The sequence below is a fragment of the Anthonomus grandis genome, chromosome 4 (assembly GCF_022605725.1).
Source record: "Anthonomus grandis grandis chromosome 4, icAntGran1.3, whole genome shotgun sequence".
Classification (NCBI taxonomy): Eukaryota; Metazoa; Arthropoda; class Insecta; order Coleoptera; family Curculionidae; genus Anthonomus; species Anthonomus grandis.
The window spans coordinates 27,182,388-27,206,427 of record NC_065549.1 but is presented as its reverse complement, the minus strand read 5'-3'; the positions used below and the strand labels follow the sequence as shown (position 1 = coordinate 27,206,427).

Genomic DNA, 24,040 nt, shown 5'->3' with positions numbered 1-24,040 from the left:
TGTTATATTAGTGTTTCTTATACAATTAAATAGATTTATTTAATGACGCCATTTTTTAATGGCATTTTAATTTATTTAGATTTATTTTTGCCATGTTGGCTTTTACGAATTAAATGCATATTCAATTTTAAGAAAAACATACTTAAATTACTCTTTACTTTAGTTAGTTTAGTTGATATTCCTAATTTATTTATGTACATAATAATTATAAATGTAAGGCAAAATTGAGCGAAAAAAATTTCCATTTTTTAATCTTAATTTTAGGAAATTATTTTTACTTATTCAAAATCTAATATTCCAAAGAGGCATCAAAAATTAGATGCGAATATCCACCTTTAATATCAGTAAAATTCGTTGCGCAAGAAAATATTCGTCCGAAGAAACCTAAAATAATGTTTTCCTTTATAATAATCATTACAGGTATGATCAGCTAAGCCGCTATGAGGCGTGGTGTTGTTTTCAATTTCGCCATTTTTCTTTTCTTTTTACAAGAGGTATGGAGCTTATAAACTTTGGTAATTTTATTAATCTCTAATAAATAATCTCAGCCGAATACAAATGGTGTTGATTGAAATATTTATATTTTATAATGGTATACAGGGTGTTACTTAAAGGTATGTCATAATTTAAAAGGGACATTCCTGGACCGATCTTAAGTCAAAAAGTTCATATAAACATGGGTCCTAAAATGATTAGTTTTTAAGATACAGGGTGTTTTATTTTTATTGTTTAAGTTTTTTTTTTCGTTTTTAATAAATTTTTCAAATACGGTTTAAAATATTGAACTGAATTTTGGCACAGGATATTATGGCATAAAACACATTTTTTTATGTTCACCTACTTTTTGTAGCAACCAGTGGCGTAGCTATGATGAATTTTTAATACAATTTTAGAAAAAAATTACTACGCCATTGACTTACGAAAAAAATTATAATTTTATCTTAATTATCAATCAATTATAAACAAAAAAATCTTCCTTGACTTACTGTAAATCTTACCGTTTGGGTGTAATCGTTAATTAAAAAAACGTCTTTTATACATAAAATGCATCTTTAAAAATTATGGAAATAAATCAAGTTAGCTTTGCTCGTTGCCAGCAACTGTGTTTTTGTTGTTGTAAACATTATGACACTGACATTAATGATTATTTTTGGTTGTGTTAAGTTTGAGTTTATTTTCAGTTTTTATCAGGTACATTTTTCAAATATTTATTTTCAAGCTATTTTTTACAAACTGGTGAACAAAAAGCCACAACAATTAAATACAATACATACATACATAATTTACAACAAATTTTGGAAATGACCACCTCTTGCCTCTATGCAGGCTTCTGCTCTTCTTCTCATAGAATCACGAACTCTTTCGAAAATTGCAGGCGTGTTTCGTATAGTTTCACATCCGTCAATAATTCTATTTCTTAGTTCTTCTAATGTCACAATTGGTGTCAAGGATCTTACATAGTATCTTCATACAAGTAAAGTGCAGCACAGCATATTTTTAAGTTATATTTTTACTTCATTTGCAGGTAGGCGAATTCATGGTGTTCCACATACGCGCAAACCACTTTATCAAAAAAATTAACTATCTTATCATAGCAAAGGGTATAATTTTACTGACGAGTGACCACGATATGAATGCTCATGTCACCAGTATGGCGTTGGCTCTAAGCGCTGAAATGGCGCCAGTAGCCACTATTGTAGTGTGGCACGTGGGTGAATATGGTGATTTGACTGTTGACAGTTTAACGTTCTCTGTTAATGGTATCAGCAGGAACAAGTTCCAGGTTATGATCAATAACAAGAAAGCTAGGTAAGTGCGTTATCCTGACACCAAATGCGGTTAATATTACTAAAAATATACTAATAAGTAAATGCAAAATGTTTATTTTTAGGCATTATATTGTTTCATAAATAATACAAACTTGTATTTTTTATTTTGGTTTTTAGCTTTTTGTATAAATAATAACATCTGTAGGCTAGGCTCCTGAAGATTTAAAAAATACTTGATGTAAATTGAATAAAAAGATTCTTTTGTTGAACTGTTAAGAGTTAATTAAATTTTTGCTCTAAGGAAGAATAATTAAATTGAAACCTTTTTATTCTGAAATCTCGATACAAATTAATAGAGAAACTGTTTAGAATATTGGATAAGTTTTTGAACTAATTAAATTCTCCGCCAACATTTGAATTAATTAACTAAACATAGGTTAACTGAAAAAAGTTTGGAATAATGCAATTTTATGTAAATCTTGTTGTATTGGTCTACACGTGAGAATAATTTAGGCCGTGGTCCTTTTTAGATTACATCATGTTTATTACAAGCGTTAAAAGCTAGAATATAATATAATAATGTAGCCTACAAATTAGTAAAAATATTTTTAGTTACTGAGACTTGTTTCGTCCTCAATCTGACTACTTTTTGCCAAGGTTTTTATATTTTTTATAAAAATAAGTTGCATAAACTCTTACCTTCAATTACATTATAAACTATTTTAACTTTATAACGATTTTAAAGCTTTACCAACGGAAGAATCTTTTCACTAATTTCTATCGTTGTTATGTTAGGCTAAAAAAGGTTAAAGGCTAGAAAAGGCTACCTAATTTCTTCTGTGACTAGTTCTTATAATTGGAAAGTTAAGTAGGATAAAAACAAAGCCAAACAAAAACTATTATTATAATAAATAATATTAAATTTATTAATTTAATTTTAAATCGGTTGATAAATAAGCCCATAAGAAGAAAAAAACTAAGTCTAATTAATGAAAGGCTTTGATTTCTTGAAAGGCTGCGTTCTGACGCGTTCTTCCATTATTTTCCAATTGACATAATACGTCATGACATCTTGTCAAGTGATATTTTAGTGTTTACTGATATTTCAAATATTTACTAACTGTATTTCTGAAAAACTGCATTTCAAAAGTGGTTGTTCATAATAAGATGCTATTTAAAAAAAGAAGGTCAATGGCAAAAATGCTTTAGAAATTTTAGATAGATTGTATAGAAGATTCAAGAATAATCAAATACAAAGAATATTATTTTTCCGTGATTACTTGAAGTCAAGCCTGTCCCCAAGGTTCATTTTTAATACATTTAGTGAAATCGGCGGAATAATTGAAGATTAAATTTTAAGGATTAAATTTTAATATAACTTTTTTAATGATCTAAACATTGAATTATCTAATACCAAATTAGTTTTAGGGAAAAAAATATAATAGCTGTTTTAATATCTAAGTAAACATCTTTTTAGAACTGGCCATAAAGTTGAAGTGGTAATCTACGGAGAACCAGGATCTTATGTGGGTCTTTCTGGAATAGACAGATCATTCTATACTATGCAGGCTGGAAATGAATTGACATACGCAAAGGTAATTACTAAAATGATGACATTTGACGAACGTTTAAACGGCACTCGACGTCATGGCTGGATGTCACACGAAGGTAAGAGTAAATATAGTTTGATTCATGTATCATAAATATACAGGGTTAATCAAGACATGAAATATTTTAACAGAGTTAAAAAAATTGGGAATATCAGAGGCGTTCCAGAAGCATCTTTTAAAATGGTTTTTATCACATACAGGGTGTTTCAAAGTGCAAAAACATATCAAAGTTATGTTTTTTTGAATGGAACATTCTGTATAATATTCGATTTTTGTATTCTACATCGTAAATAAAGCTAGGTTTTATTAAGGTTTACCTAGTCTAAACATTAAAGTTCTTGAAATATTTTGTGTTTTGTGAAAATACTGACACAATTTCAATAATAAATTTCCTAATATGTGTTTTCTCCTTTTTCACTAAGGAGCACTAAATTATTAAACTTTATATTTCATTTGTAAAAATAGTTACTATTTTATATAGGACGTTCAGACAAATTAGCTTTAAATTATTGCAGTTTTTACAAGGCAATAAGTTGCTTAATTTAAATGCAACACTCTCAATTTTATATCGCCAATAAATGTGACAATTAATTTTTTTTCGAATTTAATAAGGTCTTCTTATACCTAAAATATCACATTTTTATGAAAATTACATTTTTTTAAAATACATGTTGCATTGACAGGTTGGCGGGTCGTGTTGTTTATAATTTGTTGGTCAGTTACTTAAATGCCTTTTTAAAGTTCTCATTTAATAATAAAATCTTTATTGTACTATTAAATGAGAACTTAGATAATATTTTTGTTTGCTTAAATTACGTTATTGAAAATGAAACTTTACCCTAGAAAAGAACGAATTGACATGGTATTTATTCGTCGTGAATTTCTCCAAAATAGCTTGTTGGCATATCGCATCTGCGCTGAAAGGTTTCCCAATAGAAATCTCCATCCAAATAAGGCCGCTTTTGTAAGACTGGCTCAATTTAATGAAAGTGGAAATGTTGAGTACAAGACGGATCTTAAAAGAAAACCCTTAGCGGAAATAGAACATATTGAGTAGGCCGTTATTGCTGAGGCTGTCGAAGATCCTTATATCCGTCAAAACCAAATTGCAGAAAATCAAAATATTATTCAAACAAGTAGGGTACTAAATCAAAACTATATCCATCCCTATAAAATTCAAGAACTTCTCTACTACCAGCAGCGTCTTGCGTAACTCTGTAACACACTACTAACAGCAGCGGCTTGTGTATTAAAACATCAACAGTCAGTCGTATTTAAACATTTTTATCAATTTAACTGACATTTAAAAAAAGTTGTTGTCTCATAAAAACTGTAATAATTTAGACGTATTTTTTTAACGTCCTGTAAAAAAATAGTAACTATTTTACAAATAAAATGTAAAATTTAATATTTTAGTGCTCCTCACTGGTAAAAAAAAAGAGAAAACACATCTTAAGGAATTTTTTGTTGAAATTGTTTCGGTATTTTCCGAAAAGAATACAAAATATTTCGTAAACTTTAATGTTTAGGCTTAGTAAACGTCAATAAATTCTATCTTTATTTACGATGTCGAATCTAAAAATCAAATAATGTACAGGGTGTTTCATTTAAAAAACGTAACCTTGATATGTTTCTGCACTTTGAAACACCTTGTATGTAATGAAAATAATTTTAAAAGATCTTTTAGAACGCGTCTGATAATCCCATTTTTAATTTTTTTTTACCCTGTAGTTTAGCCATAGTATTCCGTGTCGTATATCGTGAATATCCCCGTATATACTAGAATTTATTTTAGATATTTGTAAATTCTAGGATGTCCTTAATTGTCCGTGAATTAATTATTTAGTTTAGTTAATAACTCCTTAACAGTAGTTGGATGTTTTTAGTTTTTATTAAATAAATTCTAAATATTTATTTTAAAATGTATTAATCTTCTCAACAATAGAATGAATTTTTTAGGCTATCCCGACGAACTAGTATATTTTCCCACGGGCACTTACGGTATAGATGTAAATAGAACATTTGAATATGCTGGTCTTGTTGTTTTTAGTGATTTTGAGTTACCAAGAAGGCCTACGTTTTGCAACGAGTCATTAGGTAAGGTAATTTTTTTTTGCTTCTCATTTTTATATTTATTTTTTTATTATTTATATTTAGGTTATAGAGAATGTCTGAATGGAAGATGCTATAGATTGGACTTAAGATGCAATTTTATCAAAGACTGCGAAGATGGGACTGATGAAGCAGGATGTAAGTTTGACTATTTTTCATAATTATTAGTCTTTCCTTGTTTGCTTCATTCGCTCGTTGGATCAGATAACACGTATATCAATCCCGTTTAGGCATATATTATTGAGCATTGTTGCTTTCACTGGTTCAAATAAATAATTTAATTATAGTTAAATAATTAATTGTAATTATTGGTTGTGATAGATCCCAAAACAAAGAGTTTACTTGAGTTAGATGTTCTGATCCCCTGCAAGACCTTGCTTGCTTGGTTTGTTTGAAACTCAAAACGATTCTGGCGGTTTACACTACGATTATACTTTTCGAGCGATACTTGGTTATTCACTAACTCGCGCATCAGGGACTATTGTTGTAGAGATTTTGATGCATGACAACTATGTGCGTTAATATTCTTTAGGAAATTAGTGGCAAAATTAATAACTATGTACTTCAAAAAATATAAAAACGCTACATTGGATGTTTTGAAAAAGATCTAAAGTTATATTGTTCGCCCCTACAAAATCAAACATCTTTTCTAATTTAAGAAATCGGAACTTTTCTTTATCATTTTAAAATTATTATTATATTTTTCTGTTATGTGTTATTTCAGGTACTTATGAAAATAGCACTGAGCTAGCCTTGTTTAGAAAATTCAGGTTCAACCGTGTTCAAAGGCAATATGAAAACGTTTGGGTGTGGAAGGACGTAAATATTGGACCCCATGGAAGATATATTTTTAATGTCGACGTACCAGCTCGGTAAGAAAACAATATTCATGTAAATTTTAATATATTTTTTTTCAATAGATTAATAAGTAAGAAGTCATTAGTTGAAATACTGTCATTGTTGTAATTCTACAACGGATAAAAACTGTAAAATCTAAAATTGAACACAATTTAAAATAAGTTAATCCGCGGCAACGTCGCTTTTCTACCATGCCGCTACCAGCCTTTTGATGTTCTATAAATAACCGCCACCAGCGCGGCGTCTTTGTGTCAGTCGCTCGTCACCTCGCAGCGAGTCGCATTTGAACCGTCTCGCGGTATCGTCTCCGTTTCAGTTGTAAGATGGAAGACACGCTCGCAGCAAATCAAAATTGAACTTTGTTGTTTTCTCTTGAATTAAATTAACTTTACAACAAAAAACCGCTGCAGAAATTGAAGGCGGTTGAGTGAAGCAGTAATCGGCCCCCATGGTGGAGCAGTTCTTCTTAAATCCTTAAATTTGTAAGTAAGGTCTCTCCTTACATAGGAGACCGCTACAAGTGATTGGGGCAGTAAAAAACCTCCCCACATTTGTTGGTCCTACGAGCTCGGATATATTCATCGACTTCACTTAGTTTATGTTGTAAAGATTGCTGCTGTTTCCTGTTTAAAGTTCCTGATTCCTCCTAATGTTCTGGGTCTCTCCTAGAGTGGATTGGTAACCAAATCTCCTAGTACACAGTACTCTCTCATTTAACTTAAGTTTTCCAAGTGGACAAAAAATTGTATGGAAAATCGCAAATCGCTAGTTAATGCGTAGTGCTCGGTTAGTGCTCGCGTTCTCAAGGACTTATTGGTAAGTTCGTTCCAAACTCTTTGTAAATACTCTTTTGGATTCATAAGGATAATAACTTTGCTATAAACTATTGTGTTAAATTTGTGCATGTGCAAAAAATAAGGTTTTAATCTCAGTTTAATAAGGTGCTCTAAATAAATCTCTTAGCTAAGTATAGCTTAAAGTAGCTCTGACTCAATCTAAAACTGTAAATTGGTTTACAATAACTACTCATGTAAACAAAAACCACTCGGTTCTCATAATTTGTAAAGTTTAACTAGGTTTTAACCTAATTATATGTTTTATTTACCGTTTTCTCTTATCTCAGTTCTCTATATTTAACATATAGTATATCAAATTCACAATGACAGAACCTAGGGAAAGTGCAGAAGCACCAGACTTGACAGTGGGTGCAAATAAAAGACTGGCTAGTTTAAAGACTAGAATCACTCGTACTTATAACTGGGTGCTGCAAAACCCAGACTGTGACTCGATCAGTACTCTTGAAATAAAAAAGGAGCAATTAATCTCTTATTTTAATGATTATGAACAAATTCAACAAGAACTTGAGCAGTTTGACAGTACTTTAATTTCCACAGAAGTAGACGAGTGGGAGGCAAAGTATGTCACAACCCTTACTTTAATAAAAGATAAAATTTATGCACACACCTCTTCAAGATCTGGTTCTTCTACTACTATAGTGAATAATTCTAGTAGAAACACTGAAATTGGTAATTCACCAGCCTCATCAAGTGTCAAACTACCTCAACTGTCAATAAACCCATTTACTGGGAATTTTTCTGAATGGAACTCATTTATTCAATTATTTTCTACGCTCATTATCCAAAATAATGATTTGACGGATTTACAAAGATTTATATATTTAAAATCCTACCTCAAGGGTGAACCGTTAAATCTTATTCAAAACATTGAGGTTGTTGATACTAATTTTCAAATAGCATTAGACACATTAAAGGATAGGTATGCAAATAAGTCTCGTGTTATTAGCCTTTTAATTAAACGCCTGCTGAAGGCTCCCTCTTTAGTGAAAACAAGCTCTCAGACCTTAAGAGATTTTTTAACTCAGTCTAAACAAACACTGCAAGCGCTCAGAAATATGAATGTACCAGTGCAACACTGGGATTTAATTCTCATTGAAATATTTTTAGAAAAGGTTGATCATTCTACTCATAGAGCCTATGAATATGAAATAGGTCCTAAGTCAATTCCCACTCTTGCTCAGTTTCATGAATTTCTGGAAAAAAGATGTGAAATATTAGAAAAGCTCAGCTTTAATGAATATAAACAAGAATCTAAGCCATCTAAGGCAAGGGTTACCCTACATAATGCTGAAAACTTTAGGTCAACTGGCCCCTCGACTGGCCCATATTTAAAATGCTTGTTTTGTTCAGCGACAAATCACAAGTTATATCATTGTGATAAATTTAAATAAATTTCTCCACAGGATAGATTTAATTTCACTAAAACTCAACAGTTGTGCAGAAATTGTCTAGGCACAAAACATATGGTTGGGACCTGCAGCTCTCAGGTCTCATGCAGCATCTGCAATGGTCGACACCATTCCCTTTTACACCTAAGTTACCCAGCAACAAGAAGTATTACAAGTACTCCCTCAAGTGCTTCTCAGACAAATAGAAATCAGATTTCATATCTCTCTTACAACCCCTCCAATAGCGCCCAAGTCTCTGGTCATCATTCATCGCAAAACCCTGCTAAAACAGCAAGTTTTTCGAGTCCAAGACCTCAAACATTACACATAACTACACAACAGGAGGAAGATACTTCCGTGGTTATTCCTAATTCCTCCAGTTTTTCGACACAAGATATAACAGATCCCTTAGAATGTTTTTAGCCTGAAAATCAAACCTCATGCCTCTCAGCTATTGCTCAGACAGGCCAAAAAAGTCATATACTTTTAGCCACAACCCTTGTTACACTGTATACTAAGGATGGAACTCCGGTAACAGCAAGGGCACTTCTAGACAATGGAAGTCAGACTTCCTTTATAACCCAAGAATTATGTAATAAATTAAAGCTTACCTCATATTCAAGAAAACTTGAAATTTCCACTCTTTCTGAGAAGTGTTCAATGTCAGATTTGATGGTGGATGTAAAGATATTTCCACATAACAGCACTACTAACAATTTTGATGTCTCTTGTGCAATATTGCCAAAAATAACGTCAAAATTGCCCCAAGTAAATATAAATAGATGCTCACTAAGCTTACCTCAGAATATTAAGCTTGCTGATCCGACATATTCTGTGCCTGGTCCAATTAATATACTTCTCAGTTGTGATGTTTACAATGAAATATTAATTGATGGACTCATTAAGTTAGGAAAGGGATTACCCACCCTACAAAATACTTACTTTGGATATATTATATCTGGATCTCTTCCTAAAAGTTCCTTGAATTATAAGAGGAACCTGAATTACAATACTCAACCTGAGGAAAACTCTTCAGATATGTCAAACTTCTCATTTTTTGTTCAGACTAGCCCAATATGTGATCCTAAACAAAATTCAATAGAATCTCTTATGCAAAAATTCTGGGAGGTTGAAGAAATAGAAAGACCTGCACTCGCTTTAGAAAATAAGGCCGAAGAGATTTTTAAGGCCACCACTACTTTCTTGCCAAATGGAAGATTTCAAGTCGATTTACCTTTAAAAACTCCGAATGAATTTCAAAAGTTAGGTGACTCTTTTTATAGAGCAAAACAAAGATTTTTGAATCTTGAATCAAAACTTAGTAAAAATAAGAAACTCTACTCTGACTATAAATCCTTTAACGAGGAATACATTTCCTTGCAGCATGCTAAAGTTATTCCTCTTACCCTTACGAATGAATTGTCTCACAAAAAGTTCTTTTTGCCACATCATTGTGTGTTACGAGAGGATAATCTCACTACTAAACTCCGGGTAGTGTTTGATGGTTCCATGAAAACCACCAGCGGAGTCTCCCTTAATGACATTATGCTTAAAGGCTATTCAATTCAGCCAGAACTCTATGATGTCCTTTTAAATTTTAGACTCTTTAAGTTTGCCTTCACAGCAGACATTCAAAAAATGTTCAGGCAGATCAGAATTAACCCTAAGCATACGTTTTTGCTGAATATACTGTGGCGTGATTCTCCTTGTGAACAATTGCAATGTCTAGAACTTCAGACAGTGACATATGGCACAAATTGTGCCCCATTCTTAAGTACACGTTGTTTAGTTGAGTTGGCAAATTTAAATAAAAATAAATTTCCTCTAGGAAGTATCGCACTCCTAAAAACATGTTACGTGGATGATATTCTCTATTCAACCCATGACCTTGATAAATTAAAAAAGACTTATTCTGAAGTGACTCAACTTCTTAACATGGCTGGTATTCATTTACACAAATGGTGCTCCAACTCCACTTTATTTCTCAAGGATATTTCCAACTCATCACAAGAGCAAAATTATATAATTGCTCCAGAAAATGGTTCGAACAAGGTGCTAGGACTCTATTGGGATCCAAAGGGTGACTATTTTTCAGTGTCCTTACCCAATCTCCAAATAAAGAATAGTTATACGAAGAGAGAAGTCCTCTCTATAATAGCCCAAATTTTTGATCCAATTGGTCTCATCAACCCAATCACAGTAATTGGAAAAATAATTATGCAAAAGGTATGGATCGCTAAATTAGACTGGGATGATTGTTTAAGTCCAGATATTCACAAGGAATGGTTAAAGTTTATAACAGAATTTCCCGCTCTCAAGGGTCTAAATGTACCGCGACCATTACTGACTGAAACCAATATCTTAAAACTAGAGTTTCATTCCTTTTCAGATGCCAGCATAAAGGCATATGGCTCCTGTGTTTACATGCGTGTTGTTTACTTAAATAAATGTACATCTTGCATACTTATCTCCTCAAAAAGCAGAGTGTCTCCAATAAAAAATATTACACTGCCTAGATTGGAGCTTCTGGGTGCTCTTTTGTGTAGTAAATTGACTAGAAGAGTAGTAACTATTCTACAGGAGCAAATTCCTTGTTCATTTACGGTAAACCTGTGGACAGATTCTGAGATTGTATTAGCATGGATTCGTGCTTCTCCCTCTCGATGGACTCAGTTTGTGTCTAATAAAGTAGCAAAAATACAAGAAGTGGCCTCTAATTATACCTTTAGATACGTCAAATCAAAGGATAATCCAGCGGACATTCTCTCTCGAGGAATGACACCTTCAAATTTGATAAAATCAGATCTCTGGTGGCACGGCCCACCTTTTTTGCAAGATACTAATTTTGATTTAGAAACCTATAATGTACAAATCAATGTTCCAAATCCACCCGAAGAAAGGGTATGTAGTCATCTGAGTAAAGTTTCATCGGAACAGTTTTGTGATTACTTATCTAGCAGATTTTCAAATTTTACAAGGCTACAACGTAGCTTTGCGTACTGTTTACGATTCATTAATAAATGTAGGAAATTAGCTCAAGAACAAGACACATCTCTTACAGTAGAGGAGCTTAAAAACTCTGAGAACAAATTAATTGCTTTGGTTCAAAATCAATATTTTTTCTACGAAATTAAACAACTCTTGAATGAGAAACCCCTGAAAAATAAACCATTTTTAAAGTTAAACCCATTTATTGGCAAGGATGGAATGCTGCATGTTGGTGGTAGACTCAGCAACTCAGAAGTTCCTATTGAACAGAAATTTCCTTTATTATTACCTTCAAGATCTCATATTGTGCAACTTCTTTTGAGAAGGGAACACATAAGATTGTGTCATGCGGGACCCCAAAATACTCTATCCAATGTTCGACTTAGGTACTGGCCTCTTGATGGGCTTAGAGAAATTAAAAGAATCATTCACTCTTGCTTAACTTGTTTTAGATTTAAGGCCCAAGCAGCTGCCCAACTTATGGCTGACTTGCCAAGAGAACGTGTGTGTCACCGTGTGTATCTCTCACCCCTTTTCAAATGTAGGTATTGATTTTGGAGGCCCATTTTTTATTAAGAGCTCTAATCTTCGAAGGGCACCAATAACTAAATGTATGGTTACTCGTGCAGTCCATATCGAATTGGTGTCTAGCCTTTCAACTGAAGCCTTTTTACTCACCCTGAAACGTTTTGTTAGCCGACGAGGAAACCCAAAGATAATTTTTAGTGACAATGCAACAAATTTTTTAGGTTCCAGTAACCATCTCAAGGAGGTTCATGATTTTCTCTCTAAACATAGTATCTCTCAGGCTATCCAAACCTTTCTGGCAACTTCTGAGATTAAATGGAAGTTCATACCCCCTCGATCTCCACACCATGGAGGTATTTGGGAAGCCGCTGTTAAAAGCGCAAAACAGCACCTCATTCGACTAGTAGGGAATACAAAATTCACATTTGAAGAACTTAGCACCGTTATGACCCAAATTGAGGCAGTGTTAAATTCACGGCCACTCTGTGCCATATCAAATGATCCCTCAGACTTGACATTCCTTACTCCCGGACACTTCCTAATAGGTAGATCTCTTACCTCATTTGCTGAACATGATGTGACCAACGTCCCCGAAAATCGACTAGATTTATGGCAAAAAATTACTAACGTTCGGCAAATTTTTTGGAAAAGATGGTCTGTAGATTACCTTAACAGACTTCAAAATCGCCCGAAGTGGTTATATCCTTGTCCCAACCTTAAGGTTAATGACTTAGTACTCCTAAAGGAGGATAATACCCCTATTTTACATTGGCCTATGGCTAGAATAATTGAACTTTTACCAGGCAAGGACAAAAGAGTCAGAGTGGTTAAGGTGTTAACTGGAGATGGAACCTTCACCAGGCCAATTACCAAATTATGTCCTTTGCCTAATGGCGCTAACCAAGACTGTTAAGTGTTTTAAAGAATAGATAATGTGTTAGCCTAATTTAAATTGTTGTTAGCATAATTTTAAGTTCCTGAAATGTTTAGTTTAAAGATGTAGAATTAAGTGTTTTAAGTTCTAAGTGACTTTAATTTGTAACCAAGTTTTGACCTAATGTTTAGAATTGATTTAATTTAAAGGCTACCTCTGTAATCTTAAATCTAGATAATATGTATTTTTCTTGTGCTTGCAAACTTAATCAGTTACTTCCTTTGTTTGAAGTAGTTACTTCAAGGGGGGGGGAATATGTTGTAATTCTACAACGGATAAAAACTGTAAAATCTAAAATTGAACACAATTTAAAATAAGTTAATCCGCGGCAACGTCGCTTTTCTACCATGCCGCTACCAGCCTTTTGATGTTCTATAAATAACCGCCACCAGCGCGGCGTCTTTGTGTCAGTCGCTCGTCACCTCGCAGCGAGTCGCATTTGAACCGTCTCGCGGTATCGTCTCCGTTTCAGTTGTAAGATGGAAGACACGCTCGCAGCAAATCAAAATTGAACTTTGTTGTTTTCTCTTGAATTAAATTAACTTTACAACAAAAAACCGCTGCAGAAATTGAAGGCGGTTGAGTGAAGCAGTAATCGGCCCCCATGGTGGAGCAGTTCTTCTTAAATCCTTAAATTTGTAAGTAAGGTCTCTCCTTACATAGGAGACCGCTACAAGTGATTGGGGCAGTAAAAAACCTCCCCACAGTCATAATTAAAAAATATTCTTTTTACAGGAGAGTAATAAACTTAAATTAAGTATAAACAAAAAAAGATGTTGTTAGTGTTTTAATGACGGTTTTGTTTTAACAATATACATAGTTCTAACTCTATATACCATATATACTCTATATCTATTTTTTTTTTAATAATTGATAAAAAAAAATTTTAGTAAATTAAAAATGTTTCTTTTTTAGGTCTACTTAATTCATTTTCTTTATTATGAGGTCGTTTTAATTCTCTTTTTCTGACGCTTTATCAGGGAGTGTGTCGTATCACCCTCATTTTGGGTGCGATATTTTATATTTTTGGGTAGTGCTTTGGATAATCATAAACTCTTTTTATGGACATGATAGTTAATAGTCTGAGTAAAATATTTTATTTATTCGTTACTAGCCGAGGTTTGATTAGTTAAATATTTTAGTACACACATACCCAATTCATTAAAACCTCCTTAGAACATTGAAAGGCTAGAAGTAGTATGCCATGGAACTATGAGCAGGTTTGTTTGCTTGCAATATCTCTGATGCAATGATGCCAAATGCTTATATAGAAATGGCAAAAATCACTTTATAATATCATAAAAATGTTCAATTTCCGAAGGCACAAAACAATACTACTGCTCCCCTTTAATAAAATATAAAGCATTTTTTTACGTAAAATATGATAAGATACTCTATATCGAAGTCAATATACAACGTTAAATACATGTAAATAAAGTATATTAGAGAAAACGGTAATGGCATCGCAACGCCGCTCAATCGCATTGTTAATGCCACCGATACAAGCACTCTCTACCAGTGACGTCGTCAACAAATATTTACATGATAAATATTTATTATCATAGAGTTTGAGAATAAGTAATATTACCATTTATGAGCTATTTATGTGTTTTTTTAACGGACTTCATTAAAGGAAGGTCCTAATAAAACGCAGCATTTTTTTCAAAGCATTTTTATGGAAATTAAATATTTTATTAATATAATATTATAGATTTCTTAATAAATCATGTTTTAAGACACCAATTTTTAACAATTTGCAAAATTTTATTGTTATTATTATATTGGACAAAACTCAGTTTTACATCACTTACTTTATATCACATAATATATACTTCTATGGTGCTGACTTTTTCAAAAGGACAGTATTGCTTCAGCGGAAAGAGTTAAAACTTCAAAGATGTTAATTAAATTGTGCAGGAGTTGCAGGTTTTTTACAGGTTATAAGATTTTTATTATGAGTATTTAGCCTGTTAAATGGTTTTGAGACATTTAACACTGACCTATATAATACCAATTATATCATATTAATTTATACTAAAAAACAAAGCTTACCTAGGAATAAAGACTAAGTACAATAGATTAGATTAGATAGTTTATTAGTAGTAATATAAAAACGAGTACTTTTACAAGTCAAATAAAATATGTAGTATGTTGGGCTTTTTCGAAAATCATGTTATTATCCATACTTGTCTATATTAGCTTCACTGTTTGTATTATATATCGTTTTGGAAGCTAAAGAAGTTTTTGCACTCTTCAGGAAAGCTACCCCTGCAGCTGTGAAGGGAAAATCACTTGGTAATTTAACTGAATTATTGGCGGCTGTGTTTTTAACCAGTGCATCAGAAATCCTAGTAAAAAAATACTTTTACACACATACCTAATTTAATAAGTATTAGGTATAAATAAAGCTTATAAACACTAATACTTCTTGTGACGAAGCTGTATGTTTTACACAACCCAAGCACAAGTTTTAAAAGGTTGTTTTTTTAGCTTACATAATGTAGTAAATAAAAACATTGTAAGTTGTAAGTTGTAATAAGGTAAAACAAAAAAAAATTATCGACCAAATTTTAGGGAAAGACAAAATTAACTTTATACATAGATATCAATATCTAAATAAATTTCAAAATTTTTTAAAGGCAATAAAAAATTAGTAATTTCATCTATCTACCTAATGTCTATATTAAAAAAAACATAACTATACAGGGTGTTTCAAAATTCACTACATATATTTTAAGGGCGTATTCCTGAGGTCAAAATAAGACTTTTTTTTACCTATAAACATGGGTCCTAAAATGCACCCCCTTCAAGCTACAGCCATCGCAAGAAATGTACAAAAATCGATTTTTTTAAACTGTGTCTACAGTTTTGCATCAAATTTAACAAAAATTTGGAATACCCCCGTTATTTTAGGCGGTCTATTTACCCTTTATCTTAGAAAAGGTGTAAAACTAATTTTAAGGGGTAAACTGAGGGGGTGCACACTTTTGACGGCCAAAATTTTATGTACGCATACATTTTTTTAAAAATTAAGCTACACCAGAATATGGGCCATACAAAAATCAAAATTTTATGTCTCTTGCATTTTTTTGATAATACGAATAGTTTTTGAGAAAATCACCGATTAATAAAATGCTACCAATAACGTAATAATTTAAATTTAAACAGATAATATTAAGTAGTAGGCTGTGTCTATTTGTTTTAGGACATTTTTTAAGCGGCACCACATTTAACAATAAATAGGTAAACTGGTTTTGCTATTGTTGAAACTTTGTTATTGAGGTTTTTTCAATAAATTGATGAACAATTATTTTCATTAAAGAATGACGGTTTATAAAAATACAAAAATTGGTTAAAAAATTATTTAAAATTTATTAACATAATAATTAATTATTTTTTAAATAAACAATAAACTTCTGAGAAACAAATATTTTTTTTTATAAAAAGTGCTCGAAATGCGCACCTCCCTCTGCAATACAAGCCTCCATTCGTCTTCTCATAGATTGTCTTACTCGCTCTAAAATTCCGGGAGTATTTCTTATTGTTTCAAAGCCATCAATAATTCTTTGCCTTAGGACCTCGAGCGAAGGCACTTGACCAGGATTATAGACGAGGCTTTTTACATATCCCAAAAAAAAAAAAAAATCCAGAGGATTGCAGTCCGGGGAGCGTGGAGGCCAGGTATTGGGCCTGCTCTACCAATCCATCTCTCAGGAAACACAAAGTTTAAATAGTCACGCACTGTTATACGGAAATGAGGGAGGGCACCGTCATGCATAAACCACATGTTCGCTCGCACATTTAAAGGTACATTGTCTAGTAAACCATTTATATGGTGCTGTAGAAAGTCTAAATTGTCTAAAAAGTCTAAAGTGTCGCCAACTAAAATTCTAAGAAAAGAAAGGACCAATTAACTCATCTCCCACTAAACCTACCCATACATTAAGGCTAAAGTGCTCCTGGTGGTGAGATTGCCTAATTTCGTGCGGATTAATACTTGATAAAAAATTATTATCTCTCGCGCATCTCTGAAGTAACCACCTTACGAACTGTAAGCGCCTTGGGAAATCTTGAGGTAGCAAAGCTTGAACTCTTTGAATATGGTATGGATACAAGCTATTTTCGTGCAAAACCCGCCAGACAGTTGCATGAGAAACATCCAAATTCCGAGCTATTTGTCGGGTGCTTAGGCCAGAATCGTCGTCGATGGCATTCAAAATTTGCTGCTCTGTCACTGGGTTTCGTGCTTGTTGCGGTCTGCCTGCATTGTTCCTGGGGGTCCGAAAACTACCGTATTCCCTAAGATGCCGATGTGACTCTGAAAATGTTCGTACATTCGGGAGTCGGCGATTAGGAAACCTTAACTGATACAATCTTTGAGCTTCATACGCGTTACCATCAGCAAGACCATAAACAAAATGGATGTCTGCAAGATGTTCGAATGAATAACGTTCATTTTTCATTTTAGCAATGTTAGCGATTAGAAATAAAACATGGGAATAAAAACTACACTTTAAATCTAAAACAGGAAGTAAACTACTGGAATTAAACAAAGTCAACAATGACAGTAAATTTATTTTACACCAAATGTCAAGCAAGTTAAAAAATATCTAAAACTCACAGCCTACTACTAAAACCTCAAAAATAAAAATGTCAACAATTGCGAAACACAGCCTACTTCCTAAATTTTTTCTTTGATTTTTAATTTACGATATTGCTATCCTTTTATTCACCAGCGATTTTCTCAAAGACTAATAGTCGTATGAAAAAATGCAAGAGACCAAAAATTTAAATTTCTGTATGGTCTATTTTTTGATGTAGCTTAATTTAAAAAAAAAATATGTACATAAAATTTTGGTCGCCTCAGTTTACCCCTTAAAATTAGTTTTACGCCTTTTCTAAGATAAAGAGTAAATAGACCGCCTAAAATAACGGGGGTATTCCAAATTTCGTTAAATTTGATGCAAAACTGTAGACACAGTTTTAAAAAATCGATTTTTTTACACTTCTTGCGATGGCTGTAGCTTGAAGGGGGTGCATTTTAGGACTCATGTTTATAGGAAGAAAAAGTCTTATTTTGACCTCAGGAATACCCCCTTAAAATATATGTAGTGAATTTTGAAACACCCTGTATATAGATAGGTACATAAGTATTATGCCTTTTTTCTGTCAAAACAACAAAAAAAAACATAAAATCCTGTAATAAAACCACGGACAAAACATCTAGTTTTATATTTTTATAGCCTATTAATAGATGAATATGTTAAAAAAAAAATTTAGATTGAAAAATATAAATATCGGTATTTTACGCACACTTTCACATTCAAGTTTTTATTAGGTTTATATCTAATAAGATCTGATAAGATCCCCTAATCTACATTTATGATGATGGTAACCCCATGATGTGATGTTATGAAAGTATCGGTTCTTACTTGTGAAAAGATCGGCTTGAATCACCTTTTTATCGTGATGCGGCACAAACGACACAAGTTTTTGCCATCCTAGCAATTTAAAAAAAGCACTAAAATGTGGCCTTTTTCCTTTTTAAACCAAAAATGAAAGAAAATACACGAATCCCGAATATAAACAAAAAGCCGTTTGACAGATTACACTACGCGTATGGCTCAGGCGCTTAAGCTTCGGTTTTGTCGCTTTCAATTTTTTAGAAGCAGTTTTAGGTATAAGAATGTTAATAATTTTTTTTGCTTAAGGATATTATATTTATTCTTAAAATAGGTTAATTGTAGTATATTTTATATTAAATTTTCCTATAAAATGCAACACAAATAAGTTAAATTATCGTTATAATGGTTGTTAAAATATAGCTAAAAATTTCCTCCGTTGGAAATTTGTGTCCACAACAGAGTATCGGCAAATATGTTTGTAAACAAAACACCCTCTTGCCCCTGTGCACATGTTGGACTCAAACAAAGTTGTTGCTTACTAATTCTAGCCTTTGAATGTTCTAAGAAAACCTCTATGCCCATTTGACTCGTCCCACACGGAACATTCGCATATATTGTTTTTTTAAATTCAATATAGTAAAGTGGAATACGCCCAGCTTTGTTTTTTAGTAGAGGATGGAAACATTCCTTAATTTGCATAACGGCTTATAAATCGTATTAAAGTTTCGGTTTTTTCCTTCGATAAAATATCGCACATCACCTTTTAGAGGAGTATCTAATTCTATCTGGTATTCATATTTTCCTCTGATATTTTCTACTATACTCTTATTTCAGAAGTGTGTAGAGCAATAAAACCTCATTAGGTATGCAAAAGTGGTACCTGGTGATCCTTACCTGGTGGTGATATGATTTAAAAGTATTTATAGTCTGTATATATTACCTGACCCCATTTTTGCATGTTACAAAGCGTTAAAAGATAGGTACCTATACAAAAGGATTAAAAGTATTTATTTAGTATTTAATCTCTTTCAAAATAAAGGCATTTAATCCGTGAAAATTAAATTCATAAATATTATAAGTACCTGCGCCTATGAACTACCACGAAATGTAGCCAAACAGAATAGAATTCCCCAGTTTATTGCTCTATACACTTCTGAAATAGAGTATAATAAAACATTTGCGACTTTATTTCGTATTTCTTGCACAATACCAATAATACAATTATTAATATCCAGGGTGTTTCTAAAAAATAATTTACAGACACGTATTTTCGTATTAACAAAAAAAAAATAATTAAATTAGGAATACAAAAAACATTATTGTTGTCTCTTTTTTTCCTTGTTCCGCCAATACAACAAGGTGTCCAAATTTGGACACTTGTAGGTTTTCTCAATTGTTATAGAAGATAAAACCATGCCGTTTTCGCATTACTGTGCTAAAAAATAAACTTATGCTTTAAAAAAACATAAGTTTATTTTTTATCTCAAAATGCTAAATTATTACAACAAAAGAGATTATATATTCGTATTCTATAAAAAAACTCATTAAAATGTTTTTTGCAATAAACTGCCGATCTTTTTTCAAAAGCCTAAAATCCCAATATGATTGAAATATTTGCATTTTTTTGGCGTAAATAAAATTGCAAAAACTTGCCTTATTTAATAAAATAAGATTTTTTTATGTGCATGGAGGTTTCAGATTACTGGCATTTCAATTTTTTTATTATTATTAATAATATTATTAATTTGGTATTCTTTTCTACTATTTTCCAATTTTTTGGTGCAATTATTAAAATATAATACAAAACCAAAACAAACATTTCTCTAGAATAATATAATGTCTTATAGAGAAATAATAAACTGCGGGGTAGAACACTTATTTTATCATAAAGGACGTCATAAATTCAAATAACTGATTATTAAATTAAAAAGGTAAATGGCTAAAATATAGGCATAACGCGCAATAATAGTCTATTTTAGAAGCTTAAAACGAGTTTACTAGACAGCGGTTAATACGGAATTGAAATGTGACAATATTGAAATAAGCCTTGTGCGGAAAATCAAACGTTAGTTACTTGTAGTCAGAGCGATAGTCATCTAGCCGCACTTATATTTCAGAGAAAAAAAGATTTTTTTAATACGCTAGTAAATTTTTTAGTCACCACGTTATTGCAAAAAAACGAGTGGAAACTTTTAATATTTTAGTATTTTCATGAATTTAGTTATATTAATAATAATAATATGCAAAATTTAAAAAAATATGAAGAATTTACTCCCTCAGCTATTAAACTTGCTAAACAGCCTAGACATATTTAAGCATTTTTTGTAACTTTTTTGACATTAATAAAGAATTTGAATAGTGCCAAAATGCATGTATTGGTCATATATTTTGAGAACACAGTTTTCTTTTCATATGAAACTTTAAGTCTGCTTGTGATTTTAATTTTTATGCGCTAATAAATGTAACTGTAGGCGTGGTATATTATTAAGCCGAATAAATTAGATTTCATCAGAATTAAACAAATTACATTTGGATTCATTTGATTTATCTTTTGCCAAATCTGCTTCATTTTTGTTAAGACTGGAGTTTAGGTTATTATTTTTGATCATGTTTTTCTACAGGGCGTCCGGAAATTACGCGTCAGGATTTCGGTGGGCGAATCTACATGAAAAATTAATGCAACCAACTTCTATACAATTTTTCCGAAAACTCAAAATTAAGGAAGGCAGTGTGTTAAAAAAAAAGTATTTCTTTTCTTATTTTTTTTAATAACTTTTTTTCTAGTGTTCTGATTTTTGCCAAATTTTGCATCCATGTTACTATAGTGTTTCTTTGTATTCACCCTATTAATTTGACTCTAGTCGTCAATGACAAAAGGCTTACGCTGTTCTTCACCTTAGGAAAATAACTTAGAACTTTTTTGTTTTAATCTTTTGATAAATTTGGATGTCAAATTAGTAAAGAGCATCAAAATATCTTTTAAAAAGGTGCAATTGTTGCATCATCGTAGAATTAACGGTTTCCGAGAAAACGACTTTAAACATTTACGTGTGTTTAATTAGAAATTTTGATTTTCAAAATTAACAATGCAAGCCTTGAAACGAAACGCTTTGGTTTCCATGGAAATGAGTTATAAGATTCTATTATAAATTTTGACAGATAATATTATCTGCAATTTTGATAATTTTAAAATCATTAAGAGTGAAAATAAGATTAATAATAATAATAATAATAATAATAATAATAATAATAATAATAATAATTTGTATTTTAACGCAGAGCTACGCGACATGCATTATTGAAAGAACTCGTCCATTATCTCAAAGAGACCTGCGTAACTAGAGAAAAAATAAAAAACTCCACTCTCACCTGCTCAGTACTTGGCAGGTCATCTAGCTATAAGGTCTGATGATGCTTTATTAGCGAAATATGTAACCTGATTGACACATATGAAGATGTTTTGAGACTGAGCCTTGGAGTTTTTTATTTTTTCACATGCATTATTATTATGGTGCAGCTGGGGAAAATGCGATAAGAGCACAACGTTGGGTCAGAGAAGCATTTCCAAATAGAAGAATACCACGATCGCAAATGTTTAGCCCTATGCATTAGAGACCAGGAGAATTTGGATCATTTAAAATTAGTCGACAGGATGATCATTAAGATCAATTGCAACTCAGGAAAATATTCCGAAAAGTGCAGTTCATGAAATTTTACAAGAGCAACTCCTACATTTCTTTTATTATCAAAAGGTTCAAGCTTTAGACGCTGAAGATCCAGTGGCTCGACTTAATTTTTGTAGAACCATTAGAATCCTTTGTAATGATGCTTAGCTCCATATCCTTATTAAGTTTCTTTTCAATAGAGATAAATCTCTTTAAAGCCATATTCAATGAATCACCTAAACTTGGTACCCCTAAACGAAATGGAAGTTTGACAATAAACCGACCATCCTTATGCCTTGTTGTCCCAGCAAAACAATTCTCAAACTTTTCTTCTTCCTTTGTTTGTGGTTTGTCATACCCCACTTCCTCCAAGATCCAGAATCTTTTAAATTGATCTTGGACCGAAATCTTGGAAACCAAACTACAATTCTGAACGGAACTTGAATTTCCTACAAACCCTAAACTCAAATCTCCTCCCAATATGTAGCCTAGTTTAGTTTCCTTAATAATTATTATGCCTTCCCCGAATTCGCTCTGGGTACTGAATGTCCCAAAAAATAAATGCTCCAAGTAACACATCCACTTTACCCACATTACCAAATGACTTATCTGCTAAAATAATATTAGGAGGTATTTTCAATGCCGTTACATTAATATTCATAGATGGAACAGTATTAGAAGTTTGATATATTATTAAAAAGCCTGAATCAAAATTATACTCTGTGTTAACTGAGAAAATTTTTTGTATTTACGAATTGTCTAATTTTTGCTATGCCAGAACCAATACCCAAAATAGAAATATTTGTGCGCTTTATTGGAAGCTTATCTCTTAATTTCCTAGTCCTGAAGGATGATGTGGGACCCACAATCTAGTAAGGCCCTACATTCATATAGATCACCATCATGGCCTTGAACCTTGATTATTAAAGTAGAGAGAATAGTCTCTGAAGCCTTATTTCCCTTATTATTTATCATTTTCTTTATGTTCGTAAAATGATAAATTAGCCCTAGACTCATCAAAGTTTTCCTCATTTTTTAAATCCGTACCTATTTCTGATGTTCAGAATTATCTTCCTTGTTTTCCCCTGACTTGTCACTATGTAACAAGGAATGATGTTTTCCCTTACAATTCCTACAACCCCGCGATTTACATGATTGTACTCGATGCCCTAAATGTAAGCAATTCCAAATGTCTTATTTACAACTTCCCTTTTTTCTTGTAATGGCATATCTAAATATGACTTACAAACTACGCATCGTGATTCCCTTTGAGCGCTGTAAGATTTCAAAGTAGAATGAAGCTGCGCCTGCCTTGTTTGTAGTTTTCCTTTGTCAACGTGTTCGCCAAGACCCGTATTCCTGAAATTTGTCTCCAATAGTGAACATTTGTTTGCCAAAAACTTGAGAAAATCATCCATAGTGGCAAAGGTTTCTATAGCGCTGCTTTTTTGCCATTATTTTCTAGTTATTGGATCCAATTTACCTTCAAAAATAAAAATGATTAATGGATCCCAGTGATCAACCCTCACCCCCAAACTTCTAAGCGCCCTTAGATCCTTCTTTATCTCATTCACAAATTTTCTTAGATCCCCATGAGATTCCTTTAACATATTTGGAAAACTATACTTCGCCTCAATATGACTTAACGCTATAAGCTTTTTATTTTCATACCGTTCCTTATAAAAGTTCCTTGGGCTTTATTAATAGCTTAATAAAGCCCAAGCTTCCAGATAATTTGATGACGAAACCTCTAAGGAATGTATAATATCCGCTGCCTCACCTTTTAATGCCCCTTTTAAATCGTAAAACTTTTGTATATTTGATAAATTAGGATTGCTTCACAAGCGAGTTAGATGTGTCTACAAATTCACACCAATCCCAATATAACCTTTTCTACAGACGCACTGCTAATGCTTGCCACATTAT

At 32.2% G+C, this 24,040-nt stretch overlaps 1 protein-coding gene across 1 annotated transcript in view; it reads left to right on the top strand.

Annotated features, from left to right (window-relative positions):
• Positions 1–24,040, top strand: part of LOC126734964 (CD109 antigen) — a 157,801-nt gene that overhangs the window by 90,986 nt on the left and 42,775 nt on the right. The window contains exons 13-17 of the mRNA XM_050438830.1: positions 1,526–1,809; positions 3,247–3,437; positions 5,339–5,476; positions 5,537–5,629; positions 6,216–6,363. Of these exons, the coding sequence (XP_050294787.1) occupies positions 1,526–1,809; positions 3,247–3,437; positions 5,339–5,476; positions 5,537–5,629; positions 6,216–6,363 (854 nt within the window). The remainder of the gene's footprint in view (positions 1–1,525; positions 1,810–3,246; positions 3,438–5,338; positions 5,477–5,536; positions 5,630–6,215; positions 6,364–24,040) is intronic.